Raw genomic sequence first — 15,585 nt, 5'->3', positions numbered from 1 at the left:
CAGGCCTGGAGTTTCTCATTGATCGTTCAGCTTCAATTAACCCTAAGCCATGGTACATGCTCTCACTCTTACTCTGAACAGAAGCAGGACAATCTTTATATTCCCTAGCCTCAGTCCAGACTAGGTAGGCTCCCTCCTGATGATCTCCTAGCAGCTTATGAGGCTCTGTTCCCTGGGTATTTGGATTTAGGCCTCTCCTTCCATCTTTCTGCACCTGTCCATCTTGACTTTCAAGACTCTCAGTAAACTCCTGGATCAGCCATGTTTCTTTTTTCAACATTTCTCCTGTTCTTACTAGAATTAGAGTTTCCTCTTGAAGCTCTGTCTAAGACTTCAGATCACACCTACCATCTGGTCTACAGCTTGCAAATTCTTTCTGTAAAGCCTAGTATGAAAGCAAAAGAATTTACAAATTGCTTAACTGTGTTGAGATGGAAACTTTCAAGCCATTGCAGTAAATATAGGGAAAGAGAGAGATCTGGAATTTGGGATGGATCTACTTCCAGGTGTGTGGTCCAACTATGTCCTGTCCTATACCTGGCCTCTCAGCTTCTCTGCCTGCACAATCATGGCCGGGTTACCCCTGGGTCTCTGAGATCTAGGGATTCACTGAACTCTTGTTGGCTCTGTAACTAATCAGCCTTGCCTGTGCCTGACTCTGAAAATCCATTCTGTGGCCTCATCTGTAACATTTCTGCATTCCCCAGGTGAAAATGTTACTGAACAAGCAGGAAATCTTATTTGAAGAGTGACATTTTTATGCCCTAGCATCAGCATGAAGCAATACTATGGTGAACCTGAAACCATACCTTAAACACATTTAGTAGCCCTCTGTTGTTTCTAAGCAGCTTTTGGTATCCACCCACAGTACACTAGGTTCCTATAATGAAGTACAGCCCACAGAATGTTTACCTCTCCCAGTTCCAGTAAGTTCTTGGGAGAAGAACCGTCTTGGAACCATTTACCCACCAAATGGCAACTGTGTGAACTGACAGTGTATCTGTGTCTTCTTCAACCAGCAGAAGACTTGGGGATTTGGATTAATGAACAGTTTGGTGCCAAGCACAAATACCATAGACTTTCAGCAATAGGAACAGATAACCAAGTTATTCATCAAATTCAAAACTGTTTAGAATGGCTAATGCAGAGCTGAAATAGAGAAGAGCCCCAGCTGACCGGAGGTGGGGAAAGGGGCCAAACCAGAAAGAAGACCTAATGTGTTGCTCCATGTAACATTCTTCCACACCACTGTTTTCTTTCTTACATTTGCCTGGGGTGGAGAAAATTTCTTTAGGAACATTAGAGAGGTAATACAGGATGCTGCAGTCTGAACAGGCTCCCTGGACCTCAGCAAAGCTATTGACACAGCAGAGACTACTTTCATCTCCCTTAGAAGGTTGATGTTAGGATTAGGTGAGTTCACCCAATAATAGCCCACTTAGAACACATGCCTGGCACAGAGTCAGTGTTGAAACATAGTTGCCAATATTTGCTTTATAGCATGCTTAAAAACCATTGTTTGGATGATAACAGAATATTATGCACAGAACCTTCTAGAGCTTTTGCATGTGTGGGAACTGCGTGGAAATCTGCAGAATTCCCCAAGGACTTCTAGATAACCTTGACTTCTGGGTGGGTTCTAGGTGCAGTATCAGTTCTGTTCAAGGCCTGCTGAGTACTCATTATGATAAACAGTCCCCCATGGAACTGCAGAATCATCTTAACTGGGTAACAGGCACAGCCATCTCCAGTTCATAAATGAGCCTGAGACTCACAATAGTTAAGTGACTTATCCAAGGTTACCATGAATATAAATGGTAGGGCAGAGGTTCAAATCCAGCCCTTGTGATGGCGAGTTCAGTGTTTTTCTCGACAAACCACAGCTGCTTCTCATCTTCACCCAAGGTTTATCTTTTTCTGTCAGTCCAATAATATGTCCCATATGTATAATGATGGATCACGCATTAGAAATGGGACTGTGTTTAGAGAAATACTATTTTCCAGACACTAACAAAAAACAATCTTCCCCATTCCCCCTAAAAAACTTAGGAAGTGAAGAGAGATGATTGAATTCTTTGTATGTCTTTTAGATGGAAAGTGGTATTTTTTTTTTTTTTTTTGGTGAAGTATTCATCGTGTACTTTCCTGGGCTTAGCAGCACTCTGAATGAGAGCAAAATATTACACAGTGGAAAAATGTTTAAGTAAATCTATCTACAGTCTCAGTTCATTCAGTCCTTTCAGTCCATGAGGCATTCAGAGGACATCTCATTTTAAGCCCGAAGGGCTTCTGCCCTTGGACATTTGTCATTGACCCAATAAGGCATTGCCAGAGTAGGGCTTGGGTTTGCCTTGCTCTTATGGATTCTTTTTTTTTTTTGGGGGGGGGGGTGCTGGGATTGAACTCAGGGGCACTCAACCACTGAGTCACATCCCCAGCCCTATTTTGTATTTTTTTAAGATATTTTTTTAGTTGTTGGTAGATCTTTATTTTACTTATTTATATATGGTGTTGAGAATCAAACCCAGTATCTCACACTTGCCAGTCAAGTACGCTACCACTAAGCTACAGCTCCTACTTTGTATTTTTTTTATTTAGAGACAGGGTCTCACTAAGTTGCTTAGCGCTTCACTAAGTTGCTGAGGCTGGCTTTGAGCATGCAATCTTCCTGCCTCAGCCTCCCATGCTGCTAGGATTATAGGTGTGTGCCACCTCACCTGGTTCTTGTTGGTTCTTAACTCAGGCTGGGGTTTGGGGGATGTGTTACCCATCAGACCCTGAATCAGTAAACCCTGCCAATAGCATCCATTTACTTATGAAGAAATCACACACCTGAAGTTTAAGGTGCTTCTTTCTCAAAATGTTCCCAGCAGAGAAAAATTAAAGCAATGGAACGGATGAGGGTGGCATCTAGCTTACTGCCATATGATCTTGAGGTGGGCAGTAAGGGAAGCATTTTGAAATCACTATTCTGAAATCTGAATACAAATTATTTTAACTGTACTGACTGATGTATAACAAAATAAATTACAATCTCATGAATCTCATGTTCTGAGACAAAAATGACCTGTGCCAATTTAGCAGCACAGGATTATTAGCAGAGCTGGACCTGTAAGCAGATGTTACCATGAATCTGGTAACTCTGATGGGTGAGCCAGACTCTAAGCAACATATCTCTTTTTGTTTTGCCTCCCTGTATCAATAGAAGCCTATTTGAGAAAATGAAATTGCATTAAAAAATCTATTTATTATTTATACTCAACTTCCTCCCATAAAGGACATTGAATTAAATGCAAATGAAAGCATATTATCCTCCAAAACTTCCAAGCAAATATTATTATTCTCTTCAAGGTAGCAATTATTTTGAGGAAACTCTGTAATTTTTATGAATCTGTGAATGCAACATGCATTTCTGTGTGCTTTTCTGACAACCAGAAAAATCCATGGGTGGAAGGCACAAGTATTGGGTGGGTATGTTCTTGCAAGAGTATCTGTTCTCAGGGTGGCACTGTCAGGAGCTAAAAATGCACACTAAAGGCCAATTTCTAAGTCACTAAGATAGTTCAGTACTCACCCAGCAGATTTCAAAAGCCTGCATTTAAACAGGTAAAATGGTATCCATGCAAGGGGCAATTAACCAACAAAGTCAAGTGGATCAAACTTTGATAGGATCAAACTTTACATAATCGGTAATTGCAAAGTGAATTTTATAGCAGAATTCTATAGCATCATGGCTGAGGACAGGTATACCATGACATATGTTTAGGAGGCCCTTGTAGTAAGTCTCTATGAGTTTGTATGGGTGCACCTAATCTTGTTTCAAGACATCATCAGCTAGAAAAATCCTTCAAAATGCCTACAGAGGGTGAAAAATGTTTTGCATATCTCCTTAAGACTCCAAGCATGCTAAGAACAAAGTAATGATGCTGACACTTGCATTCAAGACTTAGGCAGAATATCTGTTTACAAGGATATACGAAGAGTAGTGTATTATCAGGTAATAGGACAAATGGTTGCTGTTAGGAAGGGCAAGCTGCTGCAAAGACCTTGAGGTCTGAGAGTCCATGAAGATGAACAAACATAATGAGAAACCACAATGGATGGTAACTACTAAAATGTGCTAATGAGGTAGAAGTCAACAAATTTTGGGGGGCATTTTTAGTCATATCTGCTTATCTCTGCTTTGGCTCATGGAGGGCACAGAATCTATTGGAATTGGCCTTATTTTTACCAGAGAGTTCACAGAATCTTTCACTTTCAAGTTTTTGCTGATTTTCAGATTCTGGAAAATCCAGTATCCTGATTTCGGAAAGTCCTGGTAACATTGCTTTAAATACAAAACTTAAAAAGGAAAAACAGATCCAATCAGTAATTCTATAATTAATCTTGCATACACTGATTGTTCCACTTCCATTCTTTACTGTTGCAATGTGGATATTGTAATTTTAAAAACTGGGTAGTGCATACTTGGGTTCGTCAATTAGCAGTGACTTAATCATGCTTTAAATGTGACCATAAAAGATACTTGCACTTATTTGACCATTTTCTGCCCACATTTCAAAGCTTCTTTTTTTTTTCAGATAAAAATAAAAGTTTATTGGTTTCACACAAAATTTTACAGAAATAAAAGAATGTTATAATCATTAACATTAAGCTACTCTTCTAAAGTTTTGTAAGGAAGTGGCACATTCAGAAATCAAGTGCTGACGATGTGTCACACAAGCTGTCTCTCTTGGACAGTGGTTTCCAAATATATAGAGATAATTGGGGTAAAATATATAAAAAAAATTGTTATTTGGAGAGATTCGGGTTCAGGCCAAAAGCTTCTTCTTTTTCGTGTCCTTAGAAAATTGTAGTTTTACATTCTTGCTTTCTGACCCCTGGGTTGTAACATGACATAGCATTTTTTACCAACAGGAAAGACCTGACTAAGAAATGGGGTCTCCTTTTGAAAGATGTTTATTCATTCATCACTAAGGAAACTTGACATCTGCCTGGGATTGCAAGTGCACTTGGGTGAGGCAAGTCCTTAATTTTTTTCCATTACTCCTATTCACTGCTCTTTTATATTTGTTGCTAAGAGAAAGGATGCTGAAATTAAGCTATCATTTGGTCAAAATAAGTAAAGGAGGAGCTATTATTTGGTTAGGGCTGGATATCAGACAGGGGGAAAGTCTGGAATCTCTCTCCCTTAGGCTAAACTTATGTTTAGAGATGTTTGTTGAATGACCGAACAATGAATGCAGTTTGAAGAGCAAAGCTGTTCTCCTAAAGAGCCCCAGGAACACCTCAGACAAAAATTATTTAAACAATTACCTTTAAGGGGAAGTGCCCATTTCATTTCACTGAATTAACAGATTACAATTAGCCTGAATTGCTTTCTGATTTTCTTTGTCTGTTTCTGCTCAGTCTCACTTGGGAACATCCCATCTCTTTTTCTGGATGGCAGACTTCTTCAGGGATAGGGACCATGCTTCCTTCCTTGCTTACTCTGCATGCTTTAAGGCATGACCAAATTTGGCAACCATACTTGGTAAAAGAAGTGCTTGAACTTAATCATTTAGCAAGGAAAAAAAAATAATACTTTAGACTCAAAGAACCCTGGTTCTGCCCCTTCACCTCTTTGGCCATCAGTTTCTTTTTCCAAGAAATGGAAATGACCCTACCTGTGAATGCCAGCTACTCAGGAGCAGTGAGTATCATCACAAGAGTGGCTTGAACACTCCTTGTCCCAATGTTAGGGACTTTCAGTACCTATTCCTTTCATTTTGCATTTACTCCTTTAAGAATTTTTATATTTGGGCAGGTCGAGGTAGCACATGTCTATAATCCCAGTTCTCTCGAGGCTGAGGCAGGAGGACAGCAAGTTCCAGGACAGCCTAGGCAACTTAGCAAGACCTTGTCCCAAAAATAAAAAATAAAAAGTGTTGGGGGTGTAGCTCAGTGGGGGAGTGCCCTGGGTTCCTTCTGTAGTACCCACCCCCATTCTTTCATTTGTCTTCACATGAGGGTGACTATTGAAGAGCAGACCCAAGGGATATTTATTAAACAGGAGCTTCCGCACCCTCCTTCTGTGTTATTACACACACTAGACAGACATCAGTCATACCCTGCAAGAGGTTTACAGGCAGACAGAGGTTTCTTGCCAAAAGTCAGAGATGCCCTCTTTGAATAAGATGCCAAGTTACTATAGGACCCCTTTTGTCACAAGTCTTGTTATTAAACAAATACCTGCAATTGAAGAGATAGTATGAGGCAGCACACTGTGGGTGGGGTGGGCATCCACATGTGTCTTTGGAATTTATCACCTTGGAGGGAAAGGATGGGAGCAGAGTTCTTAGAAAAAGGAACATGGGTCATATCTCACCAGTACCATAGTTCAGAGGGTCCCAGGAGGGCAAAGGGTCTTCACCATAAGCAGAAAAGCACAGTGTTCCCTTCAGAACGGGGAGAACTCGGCTCACTGCTAATATCATCTGCCCTGGAAGGTGGCAGCAAAAACCCGCCATGAGAATGCAGGCCGCCTGGATGTGTGGGTGCCCCACCCAGAGCCTTTGTCCTCTCTGTCATCTAACATAGTCTTCCCTAGTTGTTAACTGGAGATCGGGTTCAGGGAAAGGGGACTTGCTTGTTACCTGATATGATAGTGAAGCAGCAAGACCACCCCCTTTCATATAATGTAAAAATACTATTTTGGGGTACACGGTACCATTCCTGTTTAAATTTGCATTAGGCCCTTTCCCAATTCTCCTCCTGCTGCCCTTCAGACCACAGCCAATCTCTTTAAAATAGAGGCTATGGCTCAAGATCCATCTGAAAAATTACCTGTGATGGTAGAAGAGCAAGATCTCTGAACTGGCTTTCTAGATATCTGTAACAGACGCCTGAGGAAGGGGCATCGTCTTAAAACAGGTAACATATTACCTTTTGTTTTTGCTGGAAGATCCTAAGACCAGATGGAGAAGGTGATTGAGGTCCTTGAGGTAACAGTCTGCCACTCAGTACGACCCACAATTCTGTCCCTTAAGCTACGTGGCTGAGCTCAGGGCGTCGGGGCGCTTGCGTTCCATAGGACTATTGAAACACCAAGAACAAATCTTTCCTGGACGCAACGGACAGTTCCCGCCTCTCCACCTGTGCTGGAGTCTACTTTTAAGGACACCCAACTTTTCTGCTAAAAGGAAGGCACAGTTCACCATTTACGCTAGGTGGCGCTATTTCTCCCTCATCTGTCCCCTAGGTACCCAATTTATAAAATAAATACAATCCAACGCCTTCTGAAACCACACCACATAATAGCAGCTCACCAGCTCGCATTAAAATCCCGATCTGGGGAAATTGATTCTACCTCCGAGCAAATCTAATGCAATTACATTTAAATGCAATCAAGAGTTGCACCCGAGCGTCCTTCACATAGGTTCTTCGCCTAAATACACCTGTCCTCTTGCCCCAGTTTATAACCTGGGGTAAGCCCCCGCTCAAGCCAGGCGCTGAGTTCTCGTGTTGCCCTGGCCGTCGTGTCCTACAGTCCACTTAGAAACGCCGAGGTCTCTAGGGAATCCCACCTCTTAGCGCTCAACCCAAGATCCGCACCTTCGGGTATTTGGACGCTCCGGTGCTGGGACTGCTTATTCCTGAGCCCAGATGGTGCACAACGCCGACGCCCCGTTTAGCTGCTCTTCAACCTCGAACTGAGCGGGAGGCGGGGGCCCTAGCGACGCAGGCCAATGGGGGCTCACGTCGGGATAGCGGGGTAGCAGGCTCCGTCCTAGGCTCCGTGGGCTGGGCCGGGCGGCCGCCCCAAGAAGAAATAACCGCGCGGGAGAGAGAGACTCCCCCATCCAGAACACGGCGGATTGGACGTGTTCCGGGTCTGCCCAACCACGCGCAATGCCTGCCGCCCGGAGAAGAGTATTTTAGGGGGAAAAAAGAGAACCAACACCAAACCACAAAAACTTTCCTGCTGCCAAGAGCTAAGGCGATCCAGGCGAGGCAAAGCTCCAAATCTGGGCAAGATGAGACGCGGGGTTGGGGAGGACCAAATCAGTGCGGTGGCCCCAGCAAGTGTCGGCGGCGCCTTGGGGATGTCAGAGCCAGCCTGCCCGGCTGCTGGCCCGCGCTTACCTTGGCGGCTGCATGAGCCCCTGCAGCCCGCGGTGGGTGGCGCTGGCGGGGCTGCGGGCTAAGAGCGGGTGCCGGGACTTCGCTCGTCGGCCCAAGGGCAAGATGGGAGGGGCTCGGCTGGCGCTGGTCCCGCAGCCCCTGCCGGCTCAGAAGCGGCCCGGGGCGCGCCGCCTGCTCCCGGGCTGCATGCCTGCGAGCGCCTGGAGAAGCCGGCCCGGAAGCCTACGGCCAGTGCTTCCCGGCCCAGCGGCTCGGGCAGCACAGCCCGCGCTTCGGAGACAACTGCAGAGTGGAGCGGCCCGGGCCAGCCCCCTCCCTCACCCGGCCCCCGCCCGCTGCCGCCGCCGAGCGCGGCGTAGCGAGGATCGTTTGCGCGCGGAGGGGAGGGGGCGGGCCGGCTCCCCGGGAGCTGGCGGGGGGCGAGTGCGGGCGGGGCTGGCCAGGAGGTGGGGCGCGGGCTCCGAATGCCCCGCCCCGCCCCGCCGCGGCCCCACCCTTCCGTATCAGCACCAGAGGGTTGGGTGGGTGAGTAGGGTGGGATCGGGTGCTCCTGCCGGAAAGTCAAGATTTTCCTTGGGCTCTCGGGATGGGGGGAGGGCGGTGTGAGCTGCAAGTGCAGATCCCCAACCCGCACCTCCAACTTTCGAATCCCCTTCTGGGATGCCGTGGAGTGTACATTTTCCACCTTTGGGCCCACGGTGGTCAAGGGGAAGTTATTCTGAGGTTTCTGGAAAAGACAGTTACATCCAAGAAAAATGCTGCTGTGCTCCTTTGTATTCTGTTAAGATATAAGAATTTTCTTTAAAAAAAAAAAAAACAAGAATGCATATGTATTACATGCGCGATGCACAAATACTTCTTGGCTGCAATTTTACACAAATCAGGAGTATTTAGAGTAAAAAGGCCATATCATACACCCTCCCCAATTGCAGCCCATCCCCAGAGGTAACTTTCGGTCAGAGTGTGCTTCTGCCGTGCTTCTTTCCAGTCTTTGCGCTTTTCATGCACACACACAGATTGCAAATGGAGTCTCACCGGCTTTTAAAAAAGTATGTTTCATTATGCAGCGCATGCACACAGGTGCAAGAGGGGCCAGGTCGGCAATTTCCCAGGGGTTCCTGGGGCCCAGTGAAGGACCCTTGCTGTGAAACAGCAAAGAGTCGCCCTTCGTGGATTTGAAACCTCAGCTGGGGTGTGAACTCAGCTCCTACACAGCTCACGCCCAAATTAGCAGTGCGCAGAGTTGCCAGTACAGTTTAGACAGGGTTATGACCTTCCCATTCTTACTGAACAAACTGTCTTGAATGTTGCTCCTATGAGAACTCTTCGGATTTGCTTAAAAACGAAAAGGTACCCTCCACATTAAAACAGATCTTTTTTTTTTTTTTTTTTATGCTTGTGGTCTTGAGGGATGTGGTTTTAACCCAATATTCTGTGTTTTATTGGCCAAGTGTATATGGATAATCTATAGCTGAGATATAAATAAAATCCATGTGATTCAGCAGGAAGGGATTGAGTATTGCCATGGCTGGTTTCTATGATTAGCTCTGACCTTGGACAAGTCTTTTAGCTCTGCTGGGCCTCAGTTTCCTTGTTTATAAATAGAGTACCAGACATTGAATGAGTGTGTGTGTGTGTGTGTGCGCATGTGTGTGTGTGTGTGTGTGTCTTCTAGTTCTAACATTGGGTGAAAAACTAGTTTTTCCCCTTCTTCAACAAGTATGGACCTTCAGCCAATATGTCCTTTGTTGAGAAGTCTCTCAATATGGAATCTTAAATCTCACTCCTTGCTTTTCCAACAGTGATCTCAATCTGCAGTTATCCAGTTATTAGGGTGACCCTTCCCTGTCTGCCTCTCCTACCATACTATCCTCTTCAGAAGATAGGAACCAGGACTCCCTGGAGTCATCCTTGCATCCCTAGTATTTTAGTCCATTGCCTGGCCTGTATTAGGCACACTACAAAAATGACTATCGCTCAGATAATAGATTTCTTACAGTTCTACCAAATTGCCTGGCATTTTTAAAAGATCTATAAGTGGAAACATCTCGTTTTTCAAATGAAGATTTTGGAAAGTACCCTGCAGGGTTTTTTTTCTTCCTATGGGGACCAACAGTTCTCTTTCTGGATGAGTGCAGACTATTCTTAGCTCATTTGTGAGGCTTTGGAGGGGTCCAACAGCTATTTACCTTGATCAGTGTAGACGCCTGTGGAGAAGACACCGAATATTAATGCTACTCATTAAGTACTTGATTAAGTTGGAACTATGCACAGGCAGTTGGAATACACACATGAGCACTCAGATTTAAATGAGGCCATGGGGTGTGTTTAGGGTGCAAATTAACCACTGTATGTGCCTTCAACCAACAATCTGGAAACATTTCTAATAAAAACTTCAGGGGATCGGTGTCTTTCTTAACTGCACAGAGCCTACATTACTTAAAAAGATGAATGGGAAATAGACAACCTGGGTTGAGGAGGATTTTATTTTTTTCTAAATAAGGCCATTAAGAATCAAGGGTAAGGAGGTGAATGTCTAAGGCAGCATAAGGATAATATCTACGTACGTTTCTCTCTTGTCTGATGTGCAGAGAAGGAGAAGTTAAAAATCAGATCCCATGTTTACAGAGGAAAATAGGAGTCTGGGGTTTCTACCTCTTCTTGGCAACTCTTTCCTCTCCCTCCCTTTTGTGAGAAGGATGGGTGCTCACTGCCCAGCCGCCTGATCCCCCTGGATGCCACTTCTGAAAACTGTTAGTTTATGGGAAAAGCACAGTGCTGCAGAGCAGGCTGCTGCTTTGATGGTTCTTATGGAACTTCAAGCTGGAGTTAGGAGGCTCTTCTGGGATGCACCACACTCAGTGCCCGCCCCCCCCCCCCCAACATCCTAGTGCTATTGGAATATGGAGTAATGTGCTGTTCCCATGAGCAGTGGCTCAGAGGAACATGGTGCTGTGAGAATGCACCCTTGGGATGTGGATTCAAGGTGAAGTATTAAGGATTTCTTCCCTGCTGATGGAGCCAGGGCTGTCCCTTTGGATTGGATGCCCTGCCCTTTATATTTTTCTGGGCAAATTCTTGTTCACAAGTAAAAAGGCAACTTCATGGAGCTGCAGATCAGGACCTCTTACAGGACTCTGCGGATGAAGTAGAGGCTGACTATCCCACCCTTGGCTCCAGTGGGTCAAGGGGAGGCCATGGGCGCTGGGGTTTCTGTGCTTGGCACAGCTTGGAGGGAGCTGCTTCTCTCCAGGATGGATGCTTCTCAGATTTTTGCATCAAGCACTTATTTCATGTCAGGGCCTGGGTTGCATCCTGTATGGGGTGCTGATTGCAAAATAGCATCTGTCCTTAGGCACCTGCAGTCTAGTTGGAAAAGAGTAAATTAGTCTCAGTGGCTGGGGGTGGCATGTGCCTTAGCAGCTCCATTGTCCCTCCGCATCACTCCTCTCCCCATGTCATTCTAGTTAAATATAGCACTTGTGCAAATCCTGCTTTAAGGCCAACTCTTCTGATTAGATTGCTGCTCTGAGGCCCCTATAGACATAGTAGAGATGCAAAGTAGAAGGGAATAAGAAACAGAAGGATTCCGTGTCAGGGGCTTGAGGAGATGGGGAGGTTTATTTCTAGTCAGAAGGATTAGGAAAGTCTTTATGGAAGAGGTGCCACCTGAGTTGGTCTCAGAGGATAGATTTAATTTTGTGTGTAGATGAGAGGGAATCAGGGAAAATACCCAGGCAGGGAGTCACTTGTGTAAAGGCTTGGAGCTGGCAAAGGTGGGCAAGTCCAGTGAGGAGTAAATCTCGCTGAAGTGTGTACACTGGAGAGGAGATAAGTGGTGGAGAAGGGAGATTAGGGCATCATCATGATTGTGATTGTTATGTGTTTTTTCTAATGTGGTCTCCCTGTCAAGAGTGGCCATAAACCAAGACAGTCCCTCCTGAAGAGCCCTGATGGGGAAAGTCAGGTTCAAGTGTGCCATTCATGTGGGACCCAATGAGGAGTGAATTCAAAATGCATGAAGCAGAAGAAATTTGTTCCAAGAGAAGTTGTTCTAAGAGAAATTAAGGGGCTGGGTGGGGTTCATCAACAACTAATATATATATATATATATATATATATATATATAAAAGAGAAAGAGAGAGGAGAGAGAGAGAGAGAGAGAGAGAGAGAGAGAGAGAGAGAGAGGTTAGGAGGGAGGCCAAAGGGAAGTCTGGAGGTGGTAAAGCTCAGCCAGAGGATGGTGATGTGGAGAGAGACAGAAAAATGGTGGGGTGGGGAGGGGGGAGAGAAATAGAGAGAGAATGTATGGGACTATAGCATTATCCCTTAGTTTTGGGGGGGTTGTGAATTGGCTAGTTTAAAGAAATAAATGTGTGTGCATGGAGGGGGCACTTATTTACACAGATCTGACATTAGATTTTACTTTGGCCAGCAGCTATGGATATGTTGGGTTTGGGGTCAGTGGAATGAAAACATGTAGGCCAAATGGCAAAAACCACATGGGGAGGGGAAGTTTTAAGTAGGCCCAAGGTGGTTGGGTATAACTGGATTTTCAACAATTTATGTCAGGTCTAAAAATGAAAGCCAGAGGCACCAACTACATGCAACGAATTTGTGACTTGGGACTATACTGTGGAGCACCTTGGCTGCAGAGCAAGCAAGAGGGAATCATTGGAGGTTATGACTAAAGGAATAATGTACGTGGAGTTCCACTGTATTTTCTTCTTCTTTTAAAAAATTTGTTCTAATTAGTTATACATGACAGTAGAATGCATTTGGACACCAAGTATACAAATGGAGCACAACTTCTCCTTCCACTGGCTGTACGTGGTGCAGAGTCACACTGGTAATATAACCATACATGTATATAGGGTAATAATGTCCATCTCCTTTCCACCCCACACCCACTCCTCACCCCTCTCTCCTCTCTGCACAATTCAAAGTTGGAACTCCACTTTTAATGGAAATGGTTTGGAGAGATAGGAGACCAGATAGATGATTCTATTAATCTTGGCACAATGTTACTGAGAGCATGACTCAGGTTGCTAAGACCACATTGGGAAGTACAGGGCTGTTGGAAGACCTAAAAGTTTTGCAGAAGTGGGAGGTAGAGGAGTATCAAAGTGGTAGAAGTGCTAAGTTTTTGTTACAGAGACTGGAAAATCAGGAGGAAAACTTGGAGGGGGAGAGGGTGAATGGTGTTCAGATCGACCATCAAATGGACAACTACCGTGGACTCAGCACAGAAAGGAATCTTAAAAATCTTACTGCGAAAATCATTGTCCATAGTTGACAGTATGTGCACGTATTTAAGTAAGTCCCTGAGAAGAAAGGAAGACCTGATTAACTCATTATGTTTCTTTTTAGTCTTCTTTCCCACAGGCCACTCATTTGCTTCTCATGGTGAGGGCCATAATCAAGACAAAAAGATGCTTTTGGTTTTGTATTTTTTGTTTGTTAAATAAGTCAACAATTAGCCATAGCAATAGAAAGCAAACAGCACATTTCTTCCCTGTTGTTTCATGATTTTGGACAATAGAACAGGGTGACTGGAATGAGGGTTTTACCGTGAAGCTTCGACTGTGTGATTTGCTGGCTGGTTTAGACATGAGAATAGTTGCAGGGTTTGGCAACCACAGCTGCAGGAGAACAGCTGGGATGTGGTCAGCAAACACATCCTCTGCTCCCACAGCGGCACCCACAGAAGCCTGTGCTTGACAGTTTAGAGACCTTGGGGCCAGCTGGCATACTGCATTCCCTGCATGTGAGGGGAGGGCAAGGCCTGCTCAGCTCTTCATCTGGATGCAGCATCCATTTGGCTTTGTTTTTGCAATTGTTTCCTAAGTTCTTGCTGCCTCTGTCCTCAGGAGTACTCCATGAGGCAGGTGTGAGGAGTCGTGTTTTGAAGGAGTGCAAAAGTTAATCAAGTTGATGAGCGAGTGGTAGAGTCAGGATTTGAATCTTAGTCCAACTGAGTCCAAAACCAATGAGTTTTTCACTAAGTTTGGGGTCTCTTTCCCTTAATGCAATTTTCCTGCACTTACTTTTTAGGCTTAAGCCAGAAACCCCTATACCCTATTCTTTGGGGAGCATGAGTTTGTCCCACTTTCTGCAGCACTGCTAAAGCTAGTGGAGTATGACTGCAGGGCTGTCCCCTCCAGTCAGATGCACCCAGGGTCCATGGATGAGCTCTGCTGATGCAATATTTTTCTGGTGGGCTCTGAAGGACTCTATTAAGTCTTGCAAACCATGGTGAAGCTCACGGTGTCACTAGATTCCCCTAAGTATTCAGATGAGGCTCCCAGAAAGTGACTGAGTCATACTTACTTCTGGGGATCTGTGGTTGAACAAAATTTGGGGGCCTTTTGAAGGGATCTTATTGGATGACATAAATAAATTCTACAACCTCATATATGGAGTTTGTGTTGATTTTTGTTTTCCATCCCAAACTGGTTTTTTAAAGTTCTCCTAGGAGATCACTAAGCATTGAACATAGTCCATAGATTAGACAAATTTGACCATGGACAGCAGTGGGGAGGTTCAAGAATCTGTTCTTTGTTGGAGGTGTTGCTTGAGAGGTTCAATTATATTTTTAGCAAAAGACATCATTAGTATTTAAAAACATGTCAATGAGTGTTGAGATGATGTATCAGTTAGGGTAGAGCTGGATTACTGTCACACAGAGTAATATGACTTCAAGAATCACATTTATGTAACTCTTACATAATTGTCTAGGGTGAACTTTTAGGGTTGGTGGGAGACTCTGCTCCATGTGGTCATTCAGGGATTCAGGTTTCTTATAAGTCATCATTTCACTATCCCCCTTCCTATCGTGACATACATAATTGAAGCTGGGTTGCTGCCAAACCTGAGTTAACAGCCTATAAGAAGGGGAAGGAGTGTGGAGGAAGCATGACCTTTCCTGTAGCATATTCCTCTCATATTCCATTTGAGAGAAGTCTGATGTCCACATCTAGCTGCAAGAGTTTCAGAAATTGATATAGTTGGGCAGACATTGTTTTATTACTATGGAATGAGGGAAGCTAGATTTTGGACAATTAGTAGCTGGGTGCATGTCATTGATCATAGAGGGGGAAGTGCTGGCTCTGTACCATGAAGACCTGGGTTTGAGTCTTTGCTCTATCACTTATAACTGGGCAATCAGTCCTATCTCTCTGGCCTTTGCTTGCTTCAACTGCTGTCTTCCTTTAATAGCCCCTGGGAGGGGTTTAATAATGTAGGTACTTGATTATGTCAGAGTTGTAAGAAATGAAACCAACATGAACTGGCTTGAGAAAGGGAGATTTAGTTTGAGCGCTAAGTCATCTCACAGGACTCAAAGGCAGAACATGCAGATAAAGTTTCCTAGGGAAGGGCTGGAATTGGAGCAAGAAGCATTTGAGAGGAACAGGAGGAAAGAGGAGAGAATGCTAGAGGTCATCAATCCAGTAGCAAGTA

General features: G+C 44.6%; 1 protein-coding gene across 2 annotated transcripts in view; it reads right to left on the bottom strand.

Moving 5' to 3' along the window:
- Window positions 1-8,437, bottom strand: part of Rgma (repulsive guidance molecule BMP co-receptor a) — a 39,611-nt gene extending 31,174 nt beyond the window's left edge. The window contains exon 1 of one of the 2 annotated variants that reach the window (XM_046436603.2): window positions 8,125-8,437. In XM_046436603.2, coding sequence (XP_046292559.1) covers window positions 8,125-8,138 — 14 coding nt within the window. In that variant the 5' untranslated portion in view covers window positions 8,139-8,437. Of the gene's footprint in view, window positions 1-7,593; window positions 8,066-8,124 lie in introns of those variants that run through there. The other variant, XM_058576976.1, reaches the window with a different exon arrangement.
- Window positions 8,438-15,585: the final 7,148 nt, after the last annotated feature.

This window comes from Marmota monax, unplaced genomic scaffold, assembly GCF_021218885.2.
Source record: "Marmota monax isolate L192 unplaced genomic scaffold, Marmota_monax_Labrador192_F-V1.1 WCK01_AAM20220418_F8-fsc00005, whole genome shotgun sequence".
Taxonomy (NCBI): Eukaryota; Metazoa; Chordata; class Mammalia; order Rodentia; family Sciuridae; genus Marmota; species Marmota monax.
The sequence above is the reverse complement of the archived record's forward strand: the minus strand, read 5'-3'. Positions and strand labels throughout refer to the sequence as shown.